The following is a 14,550-nucleotide window of genomic DNA, read 5'->3' on the forward strand; positions in this document are numbered from 1 at the left end:
ATAAATTCACGCGGGCGAAGCCGCGGGCAAGAGCTAGTGTAGATATAAATAAGAATATACTCTTTTTATACCAACTTACTTGAGTTCACCGACTTGGGCTTGCAGTGGCTCTATACACTTGGCTCTCTCAAGCGCGGCGCCGAATTTCTGCTGCAAGCTTATGATCTTGTTCTCCAAGCCCTTGTTCAGTTTCTTCACGTGGTCGAGGCTGCGGGCTTCGATGCGGAGGCGTTTGTACTGGCGGCGGGCCAGGAAGCGGCGGATCTAGGGGGGGGTGGCGGAAGGGTTCAATAATTTAATGGGGAAGGATTAAATAGTTTTCTAGGTTTTTACTTCTCTAAAAATTTTTGCGGGTTGCATTTCAAGATGTGACGCTCAAAGCCCAGGGTTCGCGGAAAAAATAAAAGTACAATTTTGAAGATTTGACTACGATGTTAAATGATCGCCTATCCTATGCCTATTAGGTTGGAAGTAAGTTTTTACTTCGCTCTAGCGAAATTCTAGTCTGGATTTATTCTCCTTGTTTATGCCGGTCATACACTATCGGCAAACAGTTCGCTGTCGGTTTCGGCTTAAATAAAAGCTCTCATACAAACTACGCAATGTTCTGTTGTGCTAAATAATATATTCTTGCCAGAACCGAGCCCCTTCGATTCGCTGTCCAAGTCAGCCCAACAAAGTTTTCATTTTATTTTTCTTTTTGTTTATTAACACAGCTTGTGTACAGTCAGCCACTGAGACATATGACACCCCCACCCCCCCCCAAATTTGAACATGGGTCCATCTCTTAGGGGGTCAGACTCAGGAGATCACAAGCTGTGTTAATAAACATATAAGTAACAAAAATAAAATAAAACTTTGTTGGGCTGACTATATATCTATCTGTGTGGCAGACTGTACGTTGAGTTGTTCAAATAAATCATTCATTAATCCGTACACTCATTCAAACGGTCATCAATATTTTTTTCTTGTTTTATAGCTCCATCGTTCGCCATATAAGACGATGACTTTGCCAACGTCAAAATTGAGAATAGCTAATTTTATTTAGTACTCACAGAAGCTTGACATATAATAATCTGTCGCCTTGTTTTCTTGGCGCGTTGTCTCGCGAGATAGCCGCGCGCGTACCGTTGAATCTCCATCACCTGGAATCAATATGTGCAATGAAGCGTGGTGGTCCAGTACACAGTTACTTCTTCTTCATCATCGTCGTATTCCTCATGGCTGAGGGTCGTGGTCATTACGTATAATGAAACACACACAACAACTTTCTTGGCATTATTAATGAAGTGGTTTGCCATTGCCTTCTCCATTTTACACAAAAGTAAATAATAATCAACCAGTGTGCAGGTTTCCTGGCGATGTTTTTCCTTCACCGGAAGCAAGTGGTGGTCGATGAAAACTACTATATATGAGTCAGATTTGTATACAAACTCATGTGGCACGAGTAGGATTCGAACCTGGGACCTTTCGATCCATAGGCGGGCGTCGTAACCATTACACCACTACCGCTTCTACACGAACGTATTACCACATTTAATGAACTAGCTGCGGCCCGGGACTTCGCTCACGTGGGAGTTTCGAGATGTAAACTACCCTATGTGTTTTTCCAGGTTTTATTCTACCCGTGTACCCAAATTTCAAAACAATCCCTTAAGTAAAGCGTGAAATAGTAACAAACATACACACAAACTTTTGCATTTATAATATTAGTAGGATTATGTCTGTATGTAAAGTATTTCTTACCGTCTTGACTCGTCTCCTGTCTCTATACAGTCCCCTGGCATACGCTTGTATTCCTATATTCAGCTTCCTCGATCTCTGCTGTGAGAGTATCTATATATCTACCAGGTATATCTTACCGCCTTGACTCGTCTCCTGTCTCTATACAGTCCCCTGGCATACGCTTGTATTACTATATTCAGCTTCCTCGGTCTCTGCTGTGAGAGTATCTATATATCTACCAGGTATATCTTACCGTCTTGACTCGTCTCCTGTCTCTATACAGTCCCCTGGCATACGCTTGTATTCCTATATTCAGCTTCCTCGATCTCTACTGTGAGAGTATCTATATATCTACCAGGCATATCTTACCGCCTTGACTCGTCTCCTGTCTCTATACAGTCCCCTGGCATACGCTTGTATTCCTATATTCAGCTTCCTCGATTTCTGCTGTGAGAGTATCTATATATCTACCAGGTATATCTTACCGCCTTGACTCGTCTCCTGTCTCTATACAGTCTCCTGGCTAACAGTCCCCTGGCATACGCTTGCAGTCCTGTAACCAGCTTCCTCAATCTCTGGTATTTGACTCGAGCCAGCCAGCCCCGGATGTTGCGCTGGATTCTGATGGCAGCGCGGTTACGACGGACCTCTTGCGCTTTGCTGTGGAAACAAAGTTTATTATTGCGATGTTAAGACATAAAGAATATATACAGCGTTACTGGTATCAAACGCATTACCTCCTAAAGACTACTTGGGTACATCAAGCAACTTTTATTTTACGACTTTTCGTGATTCGTAGTTTTTTTTTTTTTCATATAAAAAAATACAATCTAATTTGCGATTTCACACATCTTAACTCTGTGTAATAGCCCAGCAATACGAGATGGTACAGTAACGTTATGTAGCGGAATCGAACATAGAGTTAACATTTTATAGAAACGACATTAAAACTAATATTATTATTTTTATTATTAGGTTTAGACAAAAGTCGTAGAACAAAAGATGTTAGTCTCTATGTACCTTATGCTCCTTTGGAAGGTTATGCGTTAAATACCAGTAACCCTGTATAGTAACATCGATAATAATGTCTTATATTATCACTGTCCTGACACACTACTCAGTAATCAGTCATATCTGAATGGTCCATTACATTTCCCAAAAGGTACTTTTTTGTGGGTAACAAATGTTAAACAGTCATCGCTGTCGACATTCATGAGACAATATTTTTAAGTGTCACGAAAATTAATTAGGAAGTTTCAATTTTTAGAAGTTAAAAAGAAAATACTGGAAAATAATAAAATTATTTCAGATTCAAATGTATCCTGTCATACTTCTCACTATCCTGTCGTACTTCTCAGTGTCCTGTCATAGTTCTCAGTGTCATGTCGTGTCATATTTCTCAGTAGCACTCACCGGCGGGCCAGGTATCCCCTGGCGTGAGCCTGAACACCGCATACGGCCCGCATGACGCGGAGGTACTTCCGTCTGGCCACGAACCGGCGCACGCAGCTTTGCACTCGCACGCAGTACAGGCGCTGGATGTCCGCACGTACCTTCTCTAGGTATGCCACCTAGTGAAAATTAATTTATTAACATCTAATCCAATTAAAAATAACATACATATCTTGAAAACTGCAACTGCGCGTTCTAGACTTGCCAATTCAACCGTGATTTGAAAATAGCGCCATCTATCCATAGTATCGCGAACCATCTTGTGTTATGCATGTGTCGCGGTAGATGTCGATAAATAAACAAATAATATATATACATTTGTAACAGGTTCGCTACATTTTTATAATTAGTGGAAACTCGATTGGTTTCTGTAATATTTAAATTTTATTGTTTTTCTATATAAATGTTTGTTTTCCAAAATTAAATAAATACCTGTCCAGCCCTGAAGAATATTTTGGTAGCCCCGAATTGGTACTTATCCGGGTCTTTCAGATGCTTGGTGAGTACGCGGCCGCATGTTGCTTTGATGTCACTGCGGTCGATCTCCTTGTGTTGACAGAGGAGGCGGTAGCTAGTAACAAGTTTGTTTGTTAGACAAATTAAAAAAACCCCGACTTTCGATATTCATTTCGGCAAAAGCTAATAACCGATAACGACACCCGAATAAAACCAGCGTCGTAGCACAACCACAACACTTTGTCCTTCCGGATCATTATGTTTAATTCCAGAAATGTTGCATTCCAGTAATGTAGGATTCCAGAAATGTCGATTCCACCTGAGCCTGTTTTGTGCACGATTTTAAGTTTAAATTTTGATTTTTTTTGTTACAATGTATCGAATAAACATTTTTTAAAATTTCTTTCTTTTTTTTACAATATAAACGCTAAAAATGCTACGTGCTCATCTCACCGGTGGAAGAAGTCTTGGTAAAGCCACCGCGACGGGAATCCCGCAGCTGATATCCTGATTGTCTCTAGGACTCCGCACGCCCTGTAACGAATATACATATCATATTCAATTCGACTCGATTCAATTAGATTTTTTTTGATTCGATTCCATTCGATTCGATTAGTTTCAGTTCGGTTTGAATGGACCAAACGGGAAAGTAGACCGATCGTCACGGAGGGGTTCGATTAGATTTTTTTGATTCGCTTCCATTCGATTCGACTAGTTTTGATTCGGTTTGAATGGACCAAACGGGAAAGTAGACCGATCGTCGCGGAGGGAATTCGATTAGATTTTTTTGATTCGATTCCACTGATTCGATTCGATTCGAATGGACCAAACGGAAAAGTAGACCGATCGGTTCCGGAGGGGATTTTAACTAACACACAGGCTTAACACATTTCACAAGTAGGTCGATTGAAAACCAGTTTTGAAGTGAATACAACATACGCGACAGCTCTGCTTAGTTTTACTTGAATTTTTGTTTAAATGTACTTCGGGAAAGATTACATCGTATATACATATGTGGTCGTCCAAATCAAAAGGGACCTTATGGCGCCCGTCACTTACGCCATTATTGCCGTTGTTTTGTATTCGCACAACGGCAATAAAGACTTAACTGCCAGCCGCCATAAGGTCCCTTTTGATTTGGACGGCCACATATAACAAAATGACAAAAACAAAATAGTGTTTTTTTTTTTCATATTTCACAAATACATATGTATTTAAATGGATTTGTTATACATGTCACACATGTTTTTCAACTTATGTTTGAAAATAATAATGAGATGAAAAAAATCTGGAATCGAGTGGGAATTGAACCCGCGCCCCGATTGAGTTTGTTCCAATTAAAAAAAAATACTTTATAAACAATCTTGTTTAAGGCGCAATAAATAATTATATATTAAGCATTCTATACATAAAGTTAGCTTGTACATTTTTATTAGTAAGTAGATACTTGCATATGTAAAGTTTATTTCCATTTTAAGTATTATATGCATTGGAAAGATTGGTCTGTTTTATGTTGTGGTGTTTTATATTTTTGACAATAAAAGATTTGTATTATAATATTTGATTATAGACGGTATATTGGTGAGACACCTGCCTGAGCTGGCAGACGGCGCGGGCGGGGTCGAAGCTGAACGAGCGCTTGTCGTCGTTGGGTTTGAGACAGCGCACATAGTGCGGGGTGGTGGCCGACAGCGTGCCCATCAGCGCCCGCAGCGACGCGCGGAACTGGCCTCCCACCGTCTGCTTCTGTCCACACGCACGTTTGCCCGGTTGCTGACGAACATACAAGGTAAAACTTTATATTTTTAGCTATTAATTTAATGTATTAATAATTGGAATGCTTTAATTAATTTATTTATACTTATAATTAATTATTTTGTTAATTAGTAATACTTATATAGTATTTTTTGTTTTAAACAAAAGATTTTGTAATATGCATGAAATATAATCTTGTAATGTGTGTGAGTGAAAAATTAACCAATTTTTATTTATTTTTATTGAAATGTATGAAATTATTATTAACTAGAGGTCTGTCCCGACTTCGCTCGGATGTAATAAAAAAAGTTGCCTATACCACTCCAGAGGTTTCGTCCATCTGTGTGCCAAATTTCATCAAAATCCGCCTAGTAGTTTTTAAGTTTATACATTACAAACAAAAAATTAAATACCTACTATATTTTTTCTTTATATATTAACGAGTTCTTCAATTAAATTCATTTCATTTCGATTCAGTGCGATTCGGTTGGATTAGATTCGATACAATACGATACGATTCAATTCCATTTATTTATTTTATTTAAATTCTTTATCCAAATGACCAAGACTCGTATATATACTAACTATAATAAATGTTATCGTACATTAGTAGAGAATTAAAAAATGAAATCTATATGGCAATGATGTATTGTAACAATAAATTCTTGGGCGTGTAGTTAGTATTTTGTTTGAAATAAATAAAAAAATAATAAATAAATAAATCTATTGTAGAATTATTTGGAAAGAGGATTTTTTTAGTTTTCGCTAACAAACGAAAGAAATTGGCAAAAATGTGTGAGAGGGTGAGAAAATCAGACTTACTGTCAAACTGGCGACCGGTACATTCGCGTTTGTCTTCCTCCTGGTGGGAGGGGGGAGGGTGTTGGAGGACTCCAGCCTGTCCGGAGCGAACATCATTTGGATGAGTCGGCAATTCGTTGCTGATCTGGAAAACAATCAAAAATATATTTCACCGACCGGGTGAAACAATAATCTTAAAGGCTTCCTCTATTTTGTGCTAAGTTTCATCAATATAAGACCAGTATTTTTGAGTTTATTCATTACAAACAAAAATACAGATCTTTTCTCTTTATAATATTAGTATGTTTATCGAATTAAATGCCAGCTTCTTGGACACTTTGACGCAGGATGCACTTGATGGGCTATAAATAAATAAATATATTGGGACAAATTACACCGATTGAGCTAGCCCCGAAGTAAGTTCGAGACTTGTGTTACGAGATACTAACTCAACGATACTATATTTTATAACATATACATATATAGATAAACATCCAAGACCCGGGCCAATCAGAAAAAGATCATTTTCCATCATGACCCGACCGGGGGCCGAACCCGGGACCTCTCTGTTCAGAGGAAAGCACTTTACCACTGCGCCACCGAGGTCAACGGTATATATGTATATGTTACGGCTAAACTACGAAGTGTGACTAGATTTAGGTTTGGCCGGTTACACCTAGCGTACTCTTAGGCTAGACCTAGTTTTAACAGCTATTAGGAACAACGGCATTCCCAAGGGTTAAGCGGACGAAAATCAGAAATGGGTGAATATTTTTAGAAAGTCACAGACGTGAATTCAACCTAATATGCGAGGATGAAAGACAGTGAGAGTCATACCTGATGCACTCGAGTTGTTCTTCAGATACTGTGTCTCTATTCTTCTCCAAGAATCCCCCGGACTGGTACTCCACGTTGTCCGCGAAGTGCTTTATGATGAAAGCTGGAGACAAAGCAATTTATATCAACAAAGCAATTTATATAAACTTTGTGTAAACATATTTTATATTCTATATTGAGGACATGAACTTGAAACACGGTACACGTGAAATATGACACGGGATACTGGACACGTGACACGAAATACGGAACATGGGGCACGGGACACGGAATACGTGACATACTGCACACAGGACACGTGAAGTTGCCACACTTGGCGTGCAGTTGCTGACTCGACGCTCGTTATCCAAGATTCATCTATATTTATCTATGATACTAATCTATATACTATTATAATAAAGAGGGAAGCGTTTGTGAGTTTGTTACTTTGTATGTTTGAGGCGAGGAGATTACCCATCTCCGAAACTGCCGAACCGATTTCAAAAATTCTTTCACCGTTAGAAAAGTACATTATCCAAGATTTCTCCCACGGGGGCGAAGCCCTGGGCAACATCTAGTATCTAATAAATATACCTATGGGATACGAGATACATGACATAGTACTAGGAACACGAAACATGGTACCCGAGACTCTGGTCATGGGACACGGGACACGGGACACGAAACACGGGAATACGAAAACGGGACACGGTACGTACCAGAGCTGCCGAACCTCGGCTTCATGAAGTGCGGGTAGTGTTCACATTTGGCGTGCAGTTTGGACACGAAGCCCTGGTCGGAGCCCTGCGGCACTCGGCACTCCTCGTCCAACAGCGCCAGTATGCCCAGCCGGTCTTCTATCAGGTCTATGCACGGCTGATTGTCGTAGAAGTCTATCATTTTCCATGAAATACCTTCCTGAAAATCGTATTATAAGTTTTTATTTAGCTTCACCTATTCCTTAAGATGTCTTGTGGATTTTTTTCTTCACTGTCACACTTTTTGGTATGAATTATAAGAAATAATGCCATAAAACTATTTTATTTTCATTTTATTATAGATATAATTCGTAATGTTTATGTATGTTTATTTTTATTTTATAAGACCTATAAAATAAAAAGAAATAATAAAATAAATATGTTGGGACAAATCACACAGATTTAGTTAGCCCCAAAGTAAGATCAAGACTTGTGTTATGGGATCAAAACGATACTATATTTTATAACAAATATATATAATATAATATACGGGACTCAACGATATTATATTTTATAACAAATATTTATATTGATAAACATCCAAAACCCGGGTCAATCTGAAAAAGATCATTTTCCATCATGACCCGACCGGGGATCGAACCCGGGACCTCTCGGTTTAGTGGCAAGAACTTTACCACTACGCCACCGAGATCGTCAAATTATTATTTGTTAATTGACGTCCTTGGAGAAAAGGCTGCGGCGAAGTTTTTTGCGCCGCTTCTTCTTCACCTGCGCTTTGAAGGCGGCGGTAGACTTTATCTATATATGTATTTGTTATAAAATATAGTATCGTTGAGTTAGTATCCCATAACACAAGTCTCCAATTTACTTTGGGGCTAGCTCAATATGTGTGATTTGTCCTAATATATTTATATAGGTTCCCTACTACCTGCCACTAGATGGAGGGAGATGGAGTAATCGTAAAAGTCATGTCAGATGCCTTTAGGCGACTCGAATAAAATCTGACACCAGTGTTAGCGATAGCACACTCGATACGATGACGTTGTAAACATAGCACGAAATACCTTGATGTATTCGTCTTGTTCCAACTTGAAGACGTGTGAATTGAACTGTTGCTGTAGCTTCTCGTTCGCATAGTTGATGCAGAACTGTTCGAAAGAGTTGATCTCGAACGTCTCGAACCCGTATATGTCCAGGACACCTGTGAGCGAATTGCTGTTTTGCATTTCAATGCTCACTGTTAAGGCGGGTCCGCTGCGCCATGTTTCAACTGAACATTTGTTCAAAAACATAACTTTTCATATTTTTGAACAAATGTTCTGTTCAAAACATGGCACAGCGGAACCGTATTTAGTAGTGAGACGCAAAGAACCAATCACATTGCGGCGTAGTTGACGTCGCGACACAATAGCCCACTGTGATTGGTTAGCTGCGTCTCACTCTGCGAATCGACTCGATGGTAAGATGTAAATAGTAGTCGCACTACGCACTCTGATACAATACCGCGTATTATCACAGTTCACTGAGATTCTAGTGGTCGTTCCGAAATGCTAGTAGTTCGTAGATTTTTATTTAAACTTTATTGCACAAAAATTACAAAAAAAGTATTTGTACAAAAGGTGGACTTAACTTAACGCCATATTGTAAACAGATATAGCGAGGTGGTGTCATAAAGTGCAAAAAAAGGAAAAAATAAATTAAAAGATAATTTACTCTATTTAAAAATAAGATAAAACGAATAAAAACATATGTATATAATAATTACATTGATAAATACACATACATGTACACAACATACATAAACTAAATCATATATAAATACCATATATAAAACTATATGTACTATATACATATATAGTACATATAGTTTTATCTGCTACGCTCTATTTTAATCTGTTCTTCCTTTTCATGGAAGAAATTTTGTATTGAATCCAAGATTTGTGCGTGCCGCGCGTCACGCGATGTTTTCATAATATTCGATTCATTCGTGCGTTGACTAAATACACAACATGAGGTATTGGCATTGAACACGTATTTTGTTTGCATAAATTTTTATTTTTAGGTAAATATATTCAAATATGCAATGCCCTATCTCACAAACATAGGATATTAATAGTTATAGGTACATGATTATTTGCATAAGCCTAACCTAGGTCACAGGTTAGTCAATATTTCCAGTACCTAGGTGTAGCCGCACTTCGGTACTTCGCTATATATATATATATATATATATATATATATATATAATATAATACTACCATGGATGAAAAGAGGAACTAAGGAAATATTTACTGCTCGCTTTTTGAGGGAAGTGTACATATTATTATTATATATAGTACTAGCTGCGCCCCGAGGCTTCGGTCCGCCCATGGGATTTTCGCGATAAAAAGTACCCTTTGTGATTTTCCACGTTACATTCCACCCGTGTACCAAATTTCATAACAATCGGTCTAGTAGATTGTGCGTGAAAGAGTAACAAACAAACAAACATACATACATACACACATGCTCACAAACTTTCGCATTTATAATTTTGGTAGGATGTTAATATGAAAGTGCCTAATTACTGATTTAATTAATTTAATTTGAATTGATTGTTCGAAGGCCTTGCTAATATTGATACAGCCAGCGTCCACAACGCAGTTAGGGTTGTTACAAAATACGATACACATGATACTGAACCTGTATTAATTTTCCCAAAAATTACAGCCCTTCATAAATCAAAAGCAACATGATATGATGCTATGTATTACTACTATCAATTTAAAATGAATTAGTTTGAATAATTTTTCTAAAATCTCTTTTCAACCTACAAAAAAAAAAGAACTCACCAATAAAGTGTTTTGAATATTCTATTCACGTGACAGACGAATGAAACGCCGAATGATCGAACGAGTGAATGAATAAATGTTAGAATGACCAATAAATTGTCCTGTTTTGACGAAGCTTGTTGCAGATTTTTTTATTTAAACATTTTGACGGAGCTTCTTGCTGATTTTACTGTTGTATATTTTGACGAAGTTTGTGGCGGATACTTTTCCGTATACGTTTTGAATAGCATGAAATAAATTTGTAACAAAAAAAACATTAGACGTTTATAACAAAAAAAAATGTCCTGTTCTATTTCAACACTTATTTTTCGACCGACGAACGAAACAACGAATGAACGAACAAGAATAAAATGTTCTGGGGTTCGATTCTCATGCAATCGAAGTCCATTTCACCAATTTTCTCAAAATTTTTAGAAGGTTCGACACGGTTTCTTAACTTACGAAAAAAACGCAATTGAAAGAATGTAATTCAATGCATCAGTTGATCGATTTTTTCCCATTTTAAATTTGCTTAAATTGCAAAATTGATGATATGAACTTCGATTGCGTGATAATCGGGCCCCTGTTAAATTTTTCGACACTCATTTCTCGACCGACGAACGAAACTACGATTGAACGAACGAGTGAATGAATTCGAACATGAAAACGAACTCACCAATAAAATGTCTCTTCGCGTGTCCAGTGTCCAGCGCCCTGTTGACGGCGTGGACCAGCCACGCGAACAGCTCGCCGTACATGCGCTTGGCGAGCGCGTCCCGCGCCGCGCGCGCGCGCCGCGCGTCCATTCGCGACACGATCACCTCGCGCGCGGACGCGATGCGCCGGTGCGACAGCCACATCAGGAGCTCCGCTTTCGGGAGCCCTAACAGGTTGCCAACTATTTGGAGGTGTTTATCGTTGGGCTGCGCAAAATGAACACCAGTTTAATTTTCATTCGTTTGCTTCGAAAACTGAAGACTTACGTGCTAGTGTGACGAGATTTCTACCCCGTTTCTTGTCTTTTTGTGTGAACGAAACATACAAAAGTCTCTACTCTTTCGCCTCCGCACGTTATTTAGAAAACTAAGATAAGAACTACATTATAATAAACATTAATTAAAATAAAAACTAAATTAAACTTAATTAAAAATACAACTCTAATATCAACAAATAAAATGGAAACTAGTAAAAAAATTATTTCAATAAAAAAATAACGTAGGCAGTATGTGACTTAATTCTATTTATAACAACAATAGCTTTAGCCCGCGGCTTCGCCCACGTGAACTTCTTGCGGGAACGGTTATTTTTCCGGGATGAAATGTACCTACCTATATGCTTTTCCATACTTCAAAGTACATGTATACAAAATTTGAAGAAGATTAGTTGAGTAGATAGAGCGCGAAGAGGTAATAAACAAACTTACTTTCACATTTATAATATTTCTTAGGATATTATTTAGAATTAGGATAGTTCAATATATAATTGTAAAATATAAAAATTTTAAAGATTCGCGGGCACATTTTGTACCAAAACTAATTACAAATATTATTTCGTATCAACCAATCGTTGGGCTTATATACACTCACGCTGATGTAGGCGCCATCTTGGACGTCGGTGGTGGGGTCACTGTCCGTGGTGATCTCGATGTTGCCGAGGTGGAGAATTGTCGCGAGCACTGTGAACATGTTCTGCTGTTCGCTCTCTGTTACACCTGTATTGAAATACAATTTGATTAGAACCGACGTGAGAAATTTACATTACTAGCCGCGCTCCCAAGTTCGCCCCCGTGGAAATTTCGGTATAATAAATATAATTAGGACAAATCACTCAGATTGAGCTGGCCCCAAAGTAAGTTCGAGACTTGTGTTATGGGATACTATATTTTATAACATATACATATATAGATAAACATCCAAGACCCGGGCCAATCAGAAAACGATCATTTTCCCTCATGACCCGACCGGGGACCGAACCCGGGACCTCTCGGTTCAGAGGCGAGCACTTTACCAAGATCATAGAGTACGTATATCAAATAATTTATTCATAAATCAGACCTTCACAGGCACTTTTTCACGTCATATTCTAAATTAAATGATATTTACCAAAGTTACAAACTACTAGCATTTCGGAACGACCACTGCTGAGAAGAAATGCCAGGTAACAAACAAACTTGCTTCCGCATTTATAATATTAGTTGGGATTCATGTAAAACACGGGTCACTCAATGTGTAACGCTGGGAAGAACTCGATTTCTCTTATAGATGATGTAGGTTAAAAGTATTTCGTTTGGTTTATATTAGTACTTAAAGGAAAGAACATGTTTTCTGACACTTGCCATGGATATTATAAAAAAAAAAAACTATTAAGTCAAAACCACAGAGTTATATTTATCAAAAACCGTATCGGTTTGCCGGTGACCACGGGCTGCGGTGTTTGCTTACCATCAGGCGACATGCATGCTCGTTTGCCTGCTGCACTATAAAAAAAAAACTTAATGCAAAGGAGCCGCAACGCGCTACGTCGACGCAACGCAGCTCTTAAAAACTTACCTAGTGTGGTAAGGGCGCTTTTTGTCTCATTAAACGTCTTGAGGTCGTTGACCCCGTCGATGTTGGGACTGCCTCCCTGGTTCAGGTAGTGGAAGGTGTCTTGGTGATCTGTAAAAAAAAAAACAATTGGCTATTTTGAGATTAAATTGATTTGATTTGATCATCATTTGATCATTGCCTTCTCCATTTCACACACAAGTTCATAATCAATAAGTGTGCAGGTTTCCACGCGATGTTTTCCTTCATCGGAAGCATGTGGTGAATGATGAAAAGTTTGTATACCAATGACATTTCAGTCAGATTGGTATACAAACTCGTGTGGCGCGAGTAGGGTTCGAACCTGAGACCTTTCGATTCACATTACACCACCACCGCTTAAATTTGGATCCGAAACTAACCTAGGTGTAAATCTGGGTAGAAGGCAGACGCCGCGCACAGCTGGTAGAACACGTGGTAGTTCCTCTCCCCCGCACTCTGGTACACCACCCTGGACTTCTCCAGGAGGTACGTCCTCATGCTAGCACCGGATATCCGGTATAAATTGTCGAAGTGTATCTCTATGAACTTGCCGAACCGGGACGAGTTGTCGTTACGTGTTGTTTTCGCGTTGCCTATCGCCTGTGGACAAAATACAACATTTATTATATTTTCTAGCTTTCGCATGCGACTTCGCTCGCGTTTTTACGTGCGTCCGCTTATAATTTATTTATGTCTATATCACGGGTTCGAAGTGACGTATCGCGATGTAACCTGTACCAGATTTTAAGTTAGACCACCTGCTATAAAATTGTGGAAACCACACCGAATTCTATCCAGTAGTTTTTTGCGTGATGCACTAACAAACACATAGACAGACAGAAATTCTAAAAAAAATTGTTTTTGCTCCTATTAGTCCCATACAGACTCCCTATAAATATTTTTCTTAAATATCTCCTATGCACAGACACAACCCAGTTACAGTTATATTATATATATATATATATATATATATATATATATTTATACATAATTTTATTAACTTATTTTATACTTACATTTTACCCAATACAATAATGTATTCTGGGCGCCGACGCTCAACAGCTTAAGAAGAAACCGAGGAAACGCTCAAACGAATTGTTGATAACTACTTTTAAACATGGTCCGAATTGTCTGGGAAATAAAAAAGGTATGTCCGCGTTTAATACCTTTTGATAACTACCTTTAACAAGGTCCGAATTGTCTGGGAAATAGAAAAGGTATGTGCGCGTTTAACACCTTTTATTTACTACATGAATTGTTTGATGTTTTGAAAAAGCCCAGCGCAGCCCTTGACGTGTCCGTCCACTCACCTCCATTATAGGGCTGGAAGCTAACACCTTCCTCTCCACCTGGGTCTCGCTGGCGTTGCCGCCGACCGCGGCGAAATAACGCATCGCATATTTAGCCGACACTGTCTTGCCGGCGCCCGATTCGCCGCTCACTGCGAAT

General features: G+C 38.7%; 1 protein-coding gene across 2 annotated transcripts in view; it reads right to left on the reverse strand.

Moving 5' to 3' along the window:
- The window catches only part of didum (dilute class unconventional myosin), a 51,941-nt gene that overhangs the window by 31,725 nt on the left and 5,666 nt on the right, over positions 1-14,550 (reverse strand). For both annotated transcript variants that reach the window (XR_008406016.2, XM_053765292.2), the window contains exons 6-21: positions 14,412-14,542; positions 13,482-13,701; positions 13,084-13,191; positions 12,121-12,245; positions 11,211-11,457; positions 8,789-8,925; positions 7,725-7,923; positions 7,027-7,129; positions 6,211-6,334; positions 5,228-5,406; positions 4,087-4,167; positions 3,610-3,748; positions 3,139-3,296; positions 2,211-2,385; positions 1,056-1,145; positions 80-264 (exon numbers count right to left, since the gene is read on the reverse strand). Coding sequence is in view for 1 of the 2 variants with exons in the window: in XM_053765292.2 (XP_053621267.1) it covers positions 80-264; positions 1,056-1,145; positions 2,211-2,385; positions 3,139-3,296; positions 3,610-3,748; positions 4,087-4,167; positions 5,228-5,406; positions 6,211-6,334; positions 7,027-7,129; positions 7,725-7,923; positions 8,789-8,925; positions 11,211-11,457; positions 12,121-12,245; positions 13,084-13,191; positions 13,482-13,701; positions 14,412-14,542 (2,401 nt within the window). In the remaining variant the exon portion in view is untranslated. The remainder of the gene's footprint in view (positions 1-79; positions 265-1,055; positions 1,146-2,210; positions 2,386-3,138; positions 3,297-3,609; positions 3,749-4,086; positions 4,168-5,227; positions 5,407-6,210; positions 6,335-7,026; positions 7,130-7,724; positions 7,924-8,788; positions 8,926-11,210; positions 11,458-12,120; positions 12,246-13,083; positions 13,192-13,481; positions 13,702-14,411; positions 14,543-14,550) is intronic.

Source organism: Plodia interpunctella, chromosome 27 (genome assembly GCF_027563975.2).
Source record: "Plodia interpunctella isolate USDA-ARS_2022_Savannah chromosome 27, ilPloInte3.2, whole genome shotgun sequence".
Taxonomy (NCBI): domain Eukaryota; kingdom Metazoa; phylum Arthropoda; class Insecta; order Lepidoptera; family Pyralidae; genus Plodia; species Plodia interpunctella.